This window comes from Mastigoproctus giganteus, chromosome 3 (genome assembly GCF_048544385.1).
Source record: "Mastigoproctus giganteus isolate SK-2022 chromosome 3, ASM4854438v1, whole genome shotgun sequence".
Taxonomy (NCBI): domain Eukaryota; kingdom Metazoa; phylum Arthropoda; class Arachnida; order Uropygi; family Thelyphonidae; genus Mastigoproctus; species Mastigoproctus giganteus.
In genome coordinates, this window is record NC_143577.1 from 29912381 (window position 1) to 29926012 (window position 13632).

General features: G+C 36.8%; 1 protein-coding gene across 1 annotated transcript in view; it reads right to left on the bottom strand.

The window, feature by feature from the left end:
- Swt1 (Swt1 RNA endoribonuclease) overlaps positions 1-13632 on the bottom strand; it is a 259608-nt gene that overhangs the window by 46492 nt on the left and 199484 nt on the right. Inside the window, exon 16 of the mRNA XM_090370461.1 lies at positions 7454-7561. Coding sequence (XP_090226587.1) covers positions 7454-7561 — 108 coding nt within the window. The remainder of the gene's footprint in view (positions 1-7453; positions 7562-13632) is intronic.

A 13632-nucleotide genomic window follows, 5' to 3' on the forward strand; every position in this document is an offset into this window, starting at 1 on the left:
CAAAGACCATCAATAAATTCTTTAGGAAGCATAAATTTTCATCGTATTACTTTTTAAAATAGTGAAATGTTATTACTTTATCCATTTTACCTGTCAAAATTTAATTTAAAAAACCTAATTTCTGTTATTTGGATTTATGGGGGGGGGGGGAAGAAAGAAAGAAGGAAACTAGCCATTATGACGAATTGAAACTTGGCCTATCCATCTGTGAATACAAGTGTCCTTCTGAAGCCCACTTTTTACATTTCCACTACTATTTATAGACTTCAGTTGCTCTCATCACAAGTCTTAAATAAGAGATTTCAGCTTTCAATTTCCAATGCTGGTGTAATGTGCAAAATCCAGCAACCTTGGGACATGGAGATTACCAGGTTTTTTTCTCTTTTTTTGCAAAATAAATTTAACCAATCATGTGCAGCAATATGGCCTTAGTTGCTAATGCTTCTAAAACCAAACAACCAATCATGTAATGTCAAAATTCAACACAATTCAGCACACAAAGGAAGAATGCGTTTGCAATGCGGCCATCTACTTTTTGATAATTTTTCTACATTAACTTATTTTTATTAAGTGTGTTATTTTATTCTTATTCCTTTATTTCTTGGGAAATTGATCAAAAGTAGAAAAATCAGAAACTTAGCACCATGAAGTTACAAAAGCAATTACGTAAAAATCTCTTCAGTAATATTATATTAAAAAAATAATAATAATGAAGAGAAAAAAAAAAAAAAAGAGCAGAAATGAAGTAAGAGCATAATATTTTTTTATAACAGCTGAAGACAATACAGCCCCCATAGAGGAATAAATGCAAAAGCTTTTAGATTCCCCTCTCCCATAATTAACATAGAACACTTTTCTGCTGCTTTGGTAGCCACAGGGTAAATGCTCTGATAGCAGTCTAACACCAACTACCCTACAATATGAAAGGAGGGGGGAGAAACTCATTCTAGAGAGCGAAAACATTAAAAAATATTTTATTTTCACGTTACGGATATGTTTTATTTATAGTGTGGATCTGAATCAAAATCAGTATAATGCAGGTGTCAAACAATTTATCCTGAAAGCTGGAGACACAAAACAAGTCAGTTTTTTGAACAATACAGTACCCTGTACCATAACATTGGCCAGATGCGCTCTCAAGATGGCAGTGGTGAAAATTAGCATTAGTAGAGGCATATGATGAAAGAAAGCAAGCTTATATACGTTCAGCCAAAAAAAAAAAAAACCCTTCCCATTTCACACATCCATTCACTCCAAATGTTTGTCTAGTTCTGCCTTGAACTTATTTAAGTTGTTGACCTCCACTACAACAGATGGAAGTTTGTTCCAACTATCAACCACCCACTGGCTAAAGGCAAATTTCCGCACATCTATTTTACAATCGTCTTTCCTCGATTTGAATTCATGTCACCTTCAGGTGAGTAATCTGAGCAAGGGAAAGAATCCCATCAGCACTGAGCTTGCCCAAACCATTCAAGGCCTTATACACCTCAATTATATCACCTCACAGGTGGCTACTCTCCAGATGCTACAATTGGCAGAACTTAATCCTTTCTTGATAACAGCAGCTCTACATCCTTTGTAAAATGAGGTCTCCAGACCCTTACGCATTACAAAAGGTGTGGCCTGACCATTGCCTTATACAAGGGGACAATCACCCCCTTATCCCTGCTAGCAAAATTTCTGTATATCATTGACAAGACACCATGAGCTACTCTTGTAGCCTGTCTGCACTGCTCAAAGAACTTCATACCTGACTGCTCAATTACCCCAGGTCCTTTTCATTCTCCACAACCCTGAGTGTAGTATCACCCAGTTGGTAGGTTACTCTGGAGTTACTGCTACCCATATGTAGTACTTTACATTTGTCAATGTTAAACTTCAGTTGCCCTCTCAGCACATCTGCTCAACTTTTCCAGATCATTTTGCAGTAGCGTAATATCATTACTGTCATTAACAAGCCTGCCAACCTTCATATCATCTGCAAACTTAGACATTAACCCTGATATACTTTCTTCAATATCATTGATAAATACCGAAAACAACAATGGGTCCAACACCTGACCCTGTGGGACTCCACTAATAACATTAATCTATAAACAGCGGCATACATCGATAACCACTCTCTGTCTTCTCCCACTCAACTATCCTTTTATCCATTGTAGCAACTTGCCCCTAATGCCATACTGCTCCAATTTTTACAGTAGTCTTCCATGTGCCACAGTATCAAGAGCTTTCCTAAAATCGAAGTATATGATATCAAAAGTATTCTTTGCATCCAGTTCCTTTGTGAAAACATCACAGTATCCAATCAAATTTGTCAGACAAGACTTCCCCCTTAACAAACCCATGCTGTGTCTGAACTATAACTGCAATCTTGTCTAGATGATCCTACATCAATTCCTTAACCAGTGACTCCATTATTTTCCCTGGAATTTTTTTTTTTTTTTTTTTTGATTTGGTAGTTGTTGGCGCATCGGCTTCTGTGGCCATATTGCACCTCCCAAGGTTTTTGCAGTACTTTGATCCAAGCCCGAGGCGGGAATCGAACCCGCGACCTTTGGGTTGCCGGGCAGGTACTTTACCCACTCGGCTAGCCCGGTCGGCTTTCCCTGGAATAGAAGTTAGACTAACACAGGTCTGTAATTACTCGTGTCACCCTTCAATTCCCCCTTTGTGAATAGGAGACACATTTGCACATCTCTAGTGGATGGGGACTTCACCTGAATACAAGGAAGCTTTTATAATTATGGCTAAGGGTTTGCTTACTTCCTTTAATATAACTGGACAGTTCCACCCCACCCCAGGTGCCTTCCTTATGTTTAACTTCAACAATTTCTCCTCCACTTTGCTCTCAGTTATTACAAAATCGCTTAGCTCCCTATTACAGTTTGATAAACGCCTGGCATTCCCCTCCTTGAATAACTCATGTGTGAATGTAAATGCAAAATACTAATTCAGTTTATCAGCTATCTGATTATGATCATCAATAGTCAAACCATCTAAACCATCTATGTTAAGTGAATCAATCTGATTCATCCCTTTCCTTGGAGAGTTTACATAAGTAAAGAACTCTTAGCTGTTTTTCTTTGCATCCACTGCCGAAGATTTCTCATAATCTGCCTTCGCCTGCCTAACTTGCTTTGTGACTTGATTGCAGATTAGCTTATATCTGCCATAGACTTCTGTGTTGCATGATAATTTATATCCATCCCATGCATTTCTCTTCTCTGCCACAAGCCTCATTAATTCATCTGACATCCATTTAGGCCTAAACCTTGAACAGTATTTCTTGGTTGGTATGAAAAGCCTGGTACCCTCCAAGATTAAGTCCCTGAAGGCTTCTCATTTAGAATTCACTGTTGGTAACATCATCAGCTGATCCCACCGTATAAAATTTAAAAATTCTCTGAGACCACTGTAGTCACCTTTATGAAAGAAAAAACCCCTTCCCCACACCCCCGATGGTAGTTACATCTTTAAGTAAATCCCACATCAGTACACTGTGATCACTGCCACCTAGTGGCTCCTTTATCTGCAGATTCTTAACGCATCAAGAATCACTGCTGATAATCAGATCAGGAGTATTACTCCCTCTGGTTGCATCTTGAATGTGCTGCTGTAGAAAACAGTCATCCAATAAATCCACAAAAGTCTTGCTAGTGTGCGAGTGACCAAACCACAAGTTCCAGTCAATATGGCAGATTTAAGTTAATCTGTAATCAGGTCACAAAGGAGGTTAGGCAGGCGAAGGCAGATTACGAGAAATCCTTGGCAAAAGATGCTAAGAAAAACAGAAAGGATTTCTTTATTTATATAAACTCTAAAAGGAAGGGGATGAATCTGATTGGTCCACTTGACATCGATGGTTCGACTGTTGATGATCCTGCTCAGATAGCAAACAAACTGAATGAGTATTTTGCATCTACATTCACACGTGAGGAATTATTAAGGTTTGAAAATGGCAGAAGGTTATCAAATTGTAGCAAGATACTTAATGATTTTGTAATAACTGAGAGCAAAGTGGAAGAGAAATTGTTGAAGTTAAACGTAAGAAAAGCACCTGGGGTGGATGGGATCTATCCAGTTATATTAAAGGAGGCGGCAAAGCAACTAAGCAAACCCTTAGCCATAATTATGAGAGCATCCTTGGACTCAGAGGAGGTTCCCACGGACTGGAGATGTGCAAATGTATCCCCAATTCACAAAGGGGGATCGAAGGGTGACACGAGTAATTACAGACCAGTTAGTTTAACTTCTGTTCCAGGTAAAATAATGGAGTCGCTGGTTAAAGATGCATTGCAGGATCATCTAGACAAGACTGCAGCAATAATTCAGACACAGCATGGGTTTGTTAAGGGAAAGTCTTGTCTGACAAATTTGATAGGATATTATGATGTGGTTACAAAGGAACTGGATGCAAAAAATAATTTTGATATCATATATTTGGATTTCAGGAAAGCTTTTGACACTGTTGCGCATGGAAGACTATTGTACAAATTGGAGCAGAATGGTATTAAGGGTAAGTTGCTACAATGGATAAAAGGATGGTTAAGTGCTAGAAGACAGAGAGTGGTAATCAATGGGTGCTGCTCTTCTTGGACTAATGTTATTAGTGGAGTCCCACAGGGTTCGGTGTTAGGTCCACTGTTGTTTTGTGTATTAATCAATGATATTGATGAAGGTATATCAGGCTTAATGTCGAAGTTTGCAGATGATACAAAGGTTGGCAGGGTTGTTAATGACAGTAATGGCAGTGTGCTACTGCAACAGGATCTAGATATTTTGGGCATATGGGCTAAGAAGTGGCAACTGAAGTTTAACCTTGACAAATGCAAAGTACTACATATGGGTAGAAGTAACCCCAGAGAAACGTACCAACTGTGTGGTACTACACTTAAGGTGGTAGAAAATGAAAAAGACCTGGGAGTAATTGTGCAGGCAGATATGAAGTTTTCTGAGCAATGCAGACAGGCTGCCAGGGCAGGTCATGGGGTTTTATCAATGGTATATAGGAATTTTGCTAGCAGGGAAAGGAGGTGATTATCCCTCTGTATAAGGCAATGGTCAGGCCACGGCTTGAGTACTGCGTACAGGTCTGGAGGCCTCATTTTAGGAAGGATGTAGATTTACTTGAGCGTGTACAGAGAAGGGAAACAAGATTGGTGAGGGGAATGAAGGGAACCTCTTACCAAGAGAGGCTTAAGTTCTGCAAATTGCAGTGACTGGAGACTAGGCACCTGCGCGGTGATCTGATTGAGGTATATAAGGCCTTGAATGGGTGAGCACGCTGAATTCTGATGGGATCCTTCCACTTGTTCAGATTACGAATCTAAGGGGGCATAAATTCAAATTAAGAAAAGACAGATGTAGAATAGATGTGCAGAAATTTGCCTTTAGCCAGCGGGTGGTTAATTGCTGGAACAAACTTCCATCTGTCATTGTGGAAGTTGATAGGTTGAATAAATTTAAGGAGGAACTGGACAGGCATTTGGAGGGAATGGTGTGATTTTTTTTGGCTGATGCTGCATAAGCTCATACATTTGCTTTCTTGCATCACATGCCACTACTACTACTACTACTACATCTGGAAAGTTAAAATCTCCCATTATAAAACATTCTGATTTGCTGGCCTACTATTTCTCTACACAATTGCTCATTATACTCATCAAGTTCATCAAATTGCAGATGAAATTATCTATAGCTGTGTTCAAGTATCTTTAATAATTTTTTAATTTACTGATTAATTTGGTAAAGAAAACAACTATACAATATGTAATTAAAAAAGGCATAAGTAATAAACATGGCTGTAATAGGCACTAGCAAAAACTTGCTGCTATCGAGCAAATTTTGTTCTATGATTATACCTTTGTATAAGGCAATGGTTAGGCCACGCCTTGAGTACTGCATACAGGGCTGGAGGCCTCATTTTAGGAAGGATGTAGAGTTGCTTGAGCGAGCACAGAGAAGGGCAACAAGATTCGTAAGGGGAACAAAGGGGTCCTCTTACCAAGAAAGGCTTAAGTTCTGCAAATTGCAGCATCTGGAAACTAGACAACTGATTGAGGTGTATAAGACCTTGAATGGGCTGAGCAGGCTCAATTCTGATGGGGTCCTCCGCTTGCTCAGATTACAAACCTGACAGGACATAAATTCAAATTGAGGAAAGACAGTTGTAGAATAGATGTGCAGAAATTTGCCTTTAGCCAGCAGGTAGATGATTGCTGGAATAAACTTCCATCTGTTGTTGTGGAAGTTGATAGCTTAAATAAATTAAAGGAGGAACTGGACACACCTTTAGAGGGAATAGATGTGTGAATTTTTTTTTTGGCTAATGCTACATAAGCTCATACGCTTGCTTTCTTGCATCACGCCTTTACTACTACTATTTCCAGAGCAATGCAAATAACACACTGGGGAGATACCATATCTCAGTTTAGAGAACAATAAAGATTTTAGTAATATAATAATGAATAAAAAACTATCAATAAAGGTTTATTTTAAAAAGAAATAAATGTAAGGAATAATAAATCTAACTAGCAATGCTTAAGTTAAGAATTAGCCAGAACTAGGGGACAATGCACTAAGAAACTCCAAAATAGCAACTGATCCTAAAAGCTTCCTAGAAATCAGTAAAACATATGCTGAAAATTTGGTGCAATCTGGGTTTCCCTTCTTGAGTAATGCTTTATGTCCAACACTAATAGAGTACTGAATCACAATTGATTCCTAAAACCTAAAGAATTAAAAGAACATATATCAAAAAATTGCCGTCGATAGCTGAAAATATGATGAAAAAACACATCAAATTTTCCAAAATTTGGGATGGCTAGACAAATTTATAAGATCTGAATATAAAAATCCACCCAATGGGACTTGACGTTCAATTGTTACATGCAGACAGACATGATGAAGACAATATGAACTTTAGGTACATGCAAATGTGCTTAAAAAACCTTACAAAGAATTCTTCCCATTTGCAAAGGGAACTAAACCAAGAGAGGAAAGGATTACTGTTTATCTGTATCTTTATGTCTATAACAAATTTTACTGCTAATTTCACTGAGTGATCTAATATCAATAAGGAGAAGAATAATGTACTTTATGAAATTTGGAAGGCTAGGAGCCCAATGGCCAACCTAAATACTTGAAGCATTAAATTAACCTTGTTTTTACACTTTCTCTGCACAATATATTATACCATAGCAAGAGATACTGCATTAGTTATAACCAATGTTGATGGGAAATCAAAGAATCTGAATTTCCATCAGTGCTTCATGAGTTTGTTTCCATGTTTATATCTATTATATTTAAGAGACATGTCATGATTTCAAAAAAATTCTAAATCATAATTAAAAAAAAAAAAAATAAAAAAAAAAAAAAAATATATATATATATATATATATATATATATATATAAAATATTACAACAATCATAAATAAATATACTTACCAAATTTGATTTATCAAATCCCATATGTACTGGAATGTAGCATACACATTTTTTTGTTTCCAGTAGAGGCTACTACTATCAGACTCATCCTGAGATGTAGATTTTTTCCTAAAATAGTAATTAAAAAATTACAAGAAATTTTATAATCATCATTCAATTAGAGACAAAAACATGTAGCAATTAGTAAAGTTACATGACTACATAAGGACCCAGCCAAAATGAGTTTTTTCTTCATGTTTATTAAATATCTTTAAAATTTAATACAGATAATGCGATGCAAGCAGCAGCTCATTGAATTTTAAGCACAGCACAGTTAGATGCACACAAACAATCAGAATTCAACTTTTAAATGCTAGAAAAATTTATGAACTTTCTATCTTTTTCAGATTAACAGAGATTTTTTTTATTTCTATCATTTGAACCATTAATGTTTCCACCCTAAACACTAAAATTGGACAAAGAGTGTATATTATAATGATAAAACTGTTCAGAGTTCACAAATTTATTTACAGAAGTTGTATAGTTATTCATTGCTTTGTAACAAAAGAGTAATATTAAATAAAAAAATAAAGGGGAAAATTAGTAAAATATAACTTCTTTAATTACATCTTAATCAATATTTAATAGACATCTTTTATAAAGATTTTTCTCTTCTTCCACAGGCTTTCTATAGGGATACACAGATAAAAACTGTTGCATAAGAAAAGACTACATCTTGAGTACTGCATACAGATTTAGAAGCCTCACATTAGGAAGGACACAGATCTATTGGAATGGGTGAAAGAAGAGTACCAATATTTGTCAAGGGCACACAAAAGGGTACTCTTATCAAGAAAAAGTTGAGGTCTTTATACTGCAAGAAATGTAAATTAAATTACAGCACTTGATCATGCATGAGGAGACCTGACCGAAGTGTTTGTGGGGGTGAGTGAACTAAAAGTTGATGGTGTTCTTACTTTCTCAGATGATATACTCAAGGGAAGATAAATTAAATTGGAAATAATGGTTGCAGGATGGAAATTTGTTTTGACCAGTGAGTAATTGTTTGATGGAACAAACTGCGGAGTTGTGGAAGTGGCTTGTTTGAATAAATTTAAAAGATTGGGCAAATCGATGGGTAGTTTTTTTTTTTTTTTCTGATACTGTATAAGCTTTCTTTCCTCTGTGACTTTTTCTTTTTTAATGAAAATTCCAAACACACAAGGTATTAGGACCTATAGTACTTAGTACCATGCATGGGCTAAAGGTTGAGAAGATGAAAGAAGATACTTGTTGACATTAAAATTTCTGCAGACCTCAATTTTCAGGAAATACATACGAAAGAAGGAAGGCTGTTTCAGAAAACAGAAGTTGAATGAATAAACAAACAAGCAGAAAAGTTGGTTCTGAGTTTTAAGACATTTTTTTCTCCATTTATTGAGTAAAGCAGCCACTAGCCAAAAAAATCTGGCAAATCTGCTATACATTATAGACATGGTACAATATACAAATATTATATATTTGTATATTGTAGGGGAATGAAGGGATCCTCTTACCAAGAGAGGCTTAATTTCTGCAAATTGCAGTGGCTGGAGACTAGGCACCTGAGCGGTGATTTGATTGAGGTGTATAAGGCCTTGATGGGATCCTTCCACTTGTTCAGATTACGAACCTAAGGGGGAATAAATTCAAATTAAGAAAGGACAGATGTAGAATAGATGTGCGGAAATTTGCCTTTAGCCAGCGGGTGGTTAATTGCTGGAATAAAGTTCCATCTGTCGTTGTGGAAGTTGATAGGTTGAATAAATTTAAGAAGGAACTGGACAGGCATTTGGAGGGAATGGTGTGATTTTTTTTTTTTTTTTGGCTGATGCTGCATAAGCTCATACACTTGCTTTCTTGCATCACATGCCACTACTACTACTACTACTATTAACAATATCTTATATAGACGAAAACATTGTACATCATCAATTAATTCAATTAGCACATGACAAACCAACTATACTCTGCAATGGTCATCTCGAACTCAGCTACAGCACAATGAGCTGGACAAGCAGGCTAGAACAGAAACTGCTGAAGAGACACTGTCCACAGATGAGTATCACATCCTAGAGATCAATCATTGCATTGCTATAACACATTGCAGGAGCCCACAGTAATCTCCAAAAAGATAAACAGTTCAAGGAACAGCAATCCACCAGCAGTCAGAGAGCTCAACAGAAGTTACCCATATTAACCAGCAAAACCAAGCTGGAAAGTGTTACTGCATGATCAAACCCAAGAAAAAAAAAAAAACAACTAAGGCTTCTTGCCAACAATGTTGGCAGGAGCAGAAGAGGACACCCATCCATGAAGGAAAGAGTACTGACACCTTTCCACATCTGCAAAGAAATTTCTCTGTTTCTATATAAAAAAATAACATACTGTTCCAGATAAATAAAAGGGTAAAGTCCACCAATTCACCCATTATGTAATCCGAACTCTTCCAACTACAAAAGAATATTGTCTTGCAAAAACTGAATCTGCAAAATTTTGAAAGGCAATAAAATTTTCCCTTGTTTTATAAGTAATGGCATAATCCCATCTACCAAACAAGTAACATCAACAACATTATCTAGTAATTCCAGACATAAATCAGCATATTCCAAACAATCAAATATAACATGTTCCCATGTTTCTAGATCGCCACATGTATAGTTGCATCTTTCTATGATTCCAAGACTGTGCAGTTTAGCAAAAAATGATCCATGTCCAGTTACAGTAAAAGGATGTTGACTGGTTGCAGCATGTGTTCGTTTGTTGTTGTTATTTGTTGTTTTGGTTTTTAGGAGCATTAGCAACTAAGGCCATATTGCTCCGGGAATATGCGGTGGTCATTCCCTGACCTTTCCGCATCCTCTGTATTTGGTTTACGCATGTGTTCAGACTGCTGAAGAGAGAGTGGGAAATATAGAATCCACTTCAGAAGAAGTGGTGCCCATGGAAGTATCTACAGAAAAGGCATACAGAAGCAGAAACAGAACGTCAATGAGAGAGAGAGTGTGTGTGAGTGAGTGGAGAGACTCTGTTAGAGATGAGTCATTAATTAACTTAACTGCCTCTTTTTAATGGAGTCTAGATGACTGAGGGAGATTATGGGGCACCACCAAAGATGTAGGAACAATATTCCATGGTAGGATGGATTTGATATTTGTACAGAGTGATAGATGTTTAAAAGAAAAGTAATGCAGAGAACAAACCCAGTTTTTTAAGATGTAAAGGAAATCCCTAATAGAGATATATAAACTAGTCTAGAAATCTAAGTATCACTGAAGAAAAGTGATAGGAACAGAAGAATCCTGTCTGTGAGATATGAGACAGGACTGAGTTTCAGAATCATTGAAATTAAGTAAGTTATCTTTTCCCCACTGGAGATATACCTGGAGATAAGCATCTAATGAAATGGTTATGACCAATAGCTTTGGTTGGGGATATTCAAGAAGAAGCTGTTTGTGTAAGGCAAGGTTTCTCAAACTGGAAGGTAGAATGCAATGTGCTATCATCAGCAAAACTATAGATAGAATTTCAAGTCAAATGTAAGAAGAGCATCAATATACAGGAGGAAAAGAGTGGGGGAAAGAACTGACCTTGCTTGGGAAACACCAGCATTACTGGAGAAGTTAGAAGATAGAGAGTCATCTACCATCACTTGCAATGAGCAGTCAGAGAGAAAACTGGATACCCAATTACAAAAAACAGTTGGCAAACCATAAGATGGAAGCTTTTTTAGAAGACCGTTATGCCAGCCAAACACAATCAAAAGCCTTTGAAATGACAAGAGCAAAAAACAGCTTGAGTTTCACCAAACCTTTTCCCTGAATTTACTCATAGATGGGTAACATAAGCCAGAATATCACACATTTGGAATAGGAGAGTGAAAAAAATCTTTGAGATAACAGAAGAGGAGAAAAAGCAGTATGTACTGGAACTTAAGAACAAGTTTGAGCTTCTGCAGACTGCTCAGGACCAAGATATCGACGAGGAATATTACAACTTTCTGAGAGTGATAAAGCCCAAGAAACCTATAGGTAAAAAGAAATCCAAAGAAGAAAAAATTAGTCAAGAAATACTTGTCATGATGAACCGAAGACGACAAATGAAGAGCAAGGAAAAAATTGAGTATACTGAGTTATAAAAAGCCATTAGAAAGAGACTCAGAGAGGACATAAGAAAATTTAACACAAGAAAAGTAGAACAAGCATTAAGGGAAAACAATGGATTTAAATCAGCAGCCATGAGCAGTAATACAGAAAGACAAATGATACTGAAACTGAAGAATAGTGATGGTGTACTTATAAATAGCAGAGAAGGCATAATTCAAATATCAGAAAACTACTATAAAGAGTTATACAAGGAGCGAGGGAATAATGCTAGCAGTGGGGAAGATGGATCGCAAATTAGTAACACATAACATACCTGATATCCTTCCTGATGAGGTAGAACATGCGTTGAAGAAAATGAAGAATCAGAAAGCCCCGGGGGAAGATGAAGTTACTGTAGAGTTGTTAAAATTGGGAGGAAGAGACATGGCACAAAAACTGGCAAGACCCTTCACAAAATGCATTAGAAAAAGTGTGATGCCTAAGGAGTGGAATAATGCAATCATAGATCTGCTGCATAAGAAAGGAGATAAATCAGATATTGGAAATTATAGACCAATTAGCTTGTTATCTCACATCTACAAGTTGTTCACAGGGGTCATTACTAACAGATTAGAAAGAATACTTGATGATAATCAACAGAAAAAGAGCAAGCTGCTTCTAGGACAGGATTCTCAACTATGGATCACCTTCATGTAATGTCACAGCTAATGGAGAAAGCAAATGAAAAATAAAACACCATTATGCCTGGCATTTGTGGATTATGAAAAGGTATTTGACTCCATACAGCATAAGGAAATGTTTCGAGCACTGGAAAGACAAGGCATTGATACCCCATATATTATGATTTTGAAGAAAATATATGAGAATGCTACCTCCTTTATTAAACTAGACAAAGACAGCAAATTTAAAATTGAGAAAGGTGTTCAACAAGGAGACACAATATTTCCAAAGTTGTTTACTGCTGCCATTGAGGAAGCTTTCAGAAGATTAGACTGGTCGCAGAAAGGAGTCAATGTGAATGGAGAGTATCTAAACCATTTACGATTTGCAGATTACATTGTGGTCATAAGCCACGATCCCAAAGAATTAGAGGAAAATCTTAATCAGTTATGCAGAGTTTGTAAGGATTTTGGACTAAAAATGAATATGGCTAAAACAAAAGTAATGATGAACAAGTATGCCACAAAAAGGGATATAATGATTGAAGGAGCAGTAATTGAAAAGGTGGAGTCATATACTTATCTGGGACAAGTCATTAGCTGTAATAATGATAAATGGCTGGAAGTCAAGAGAAGAATAAATTTTGGATGGATAGCATTCAGGAAATATAGTCACATACTGAGGAGCAATATCCCAATTTTTTGAAACATAAAATAATGAACCAATGTATACTCTCCACCATGACATGGAAGTGAAATGTGGGCACTCACCAAAAGAATGGAAGAGAAGCTGAGAACTACACAGCGAAGAATGGAACGAATTACATTGGGAATCAGGCTGTTAGATAAGAAGAGAAACACATGGATTAGGCAGCAAACTCAAATAAAGGACATTCTTATCAAAACTAAAGAACTAAAATGGTCTTGGGCAGGACACATAGCTCGAAGACATGATGACAGATGGACTAAGAAAATAACAGAATGGTACCCAAGAGGAGCTAGAAGAAAACCTGGAAGACAACAACAGAGATGGACAGATAAAATTTATGAGTTTGTATGTAGTAAATGGATGGCCCTTGCACAAAACAGAAGGAACTGGAAAGTTGCTGGAGAAGCCTTCATCCTGCAGTGGATTGAAAATGGCTGATGATGCAGATAAGTTTGTTTCATTAATTTGACAATTCGTGATGTATTCAAAATAAGAAAAGGTGGCCAGGACATGCTGTATGAAGTAATGAAATTTTTGGATATGGCGTACACATGGAAGGAATATACCCAGCTCCTTGGCATAATGTGGCCTCGAAAATGCCTCATGCATAAACACTATTCGAACTCTCTCCAGTCACGTCACTATCTGGCAGAGTAGAGATGAGATTATACACTATTATTGTTGTTA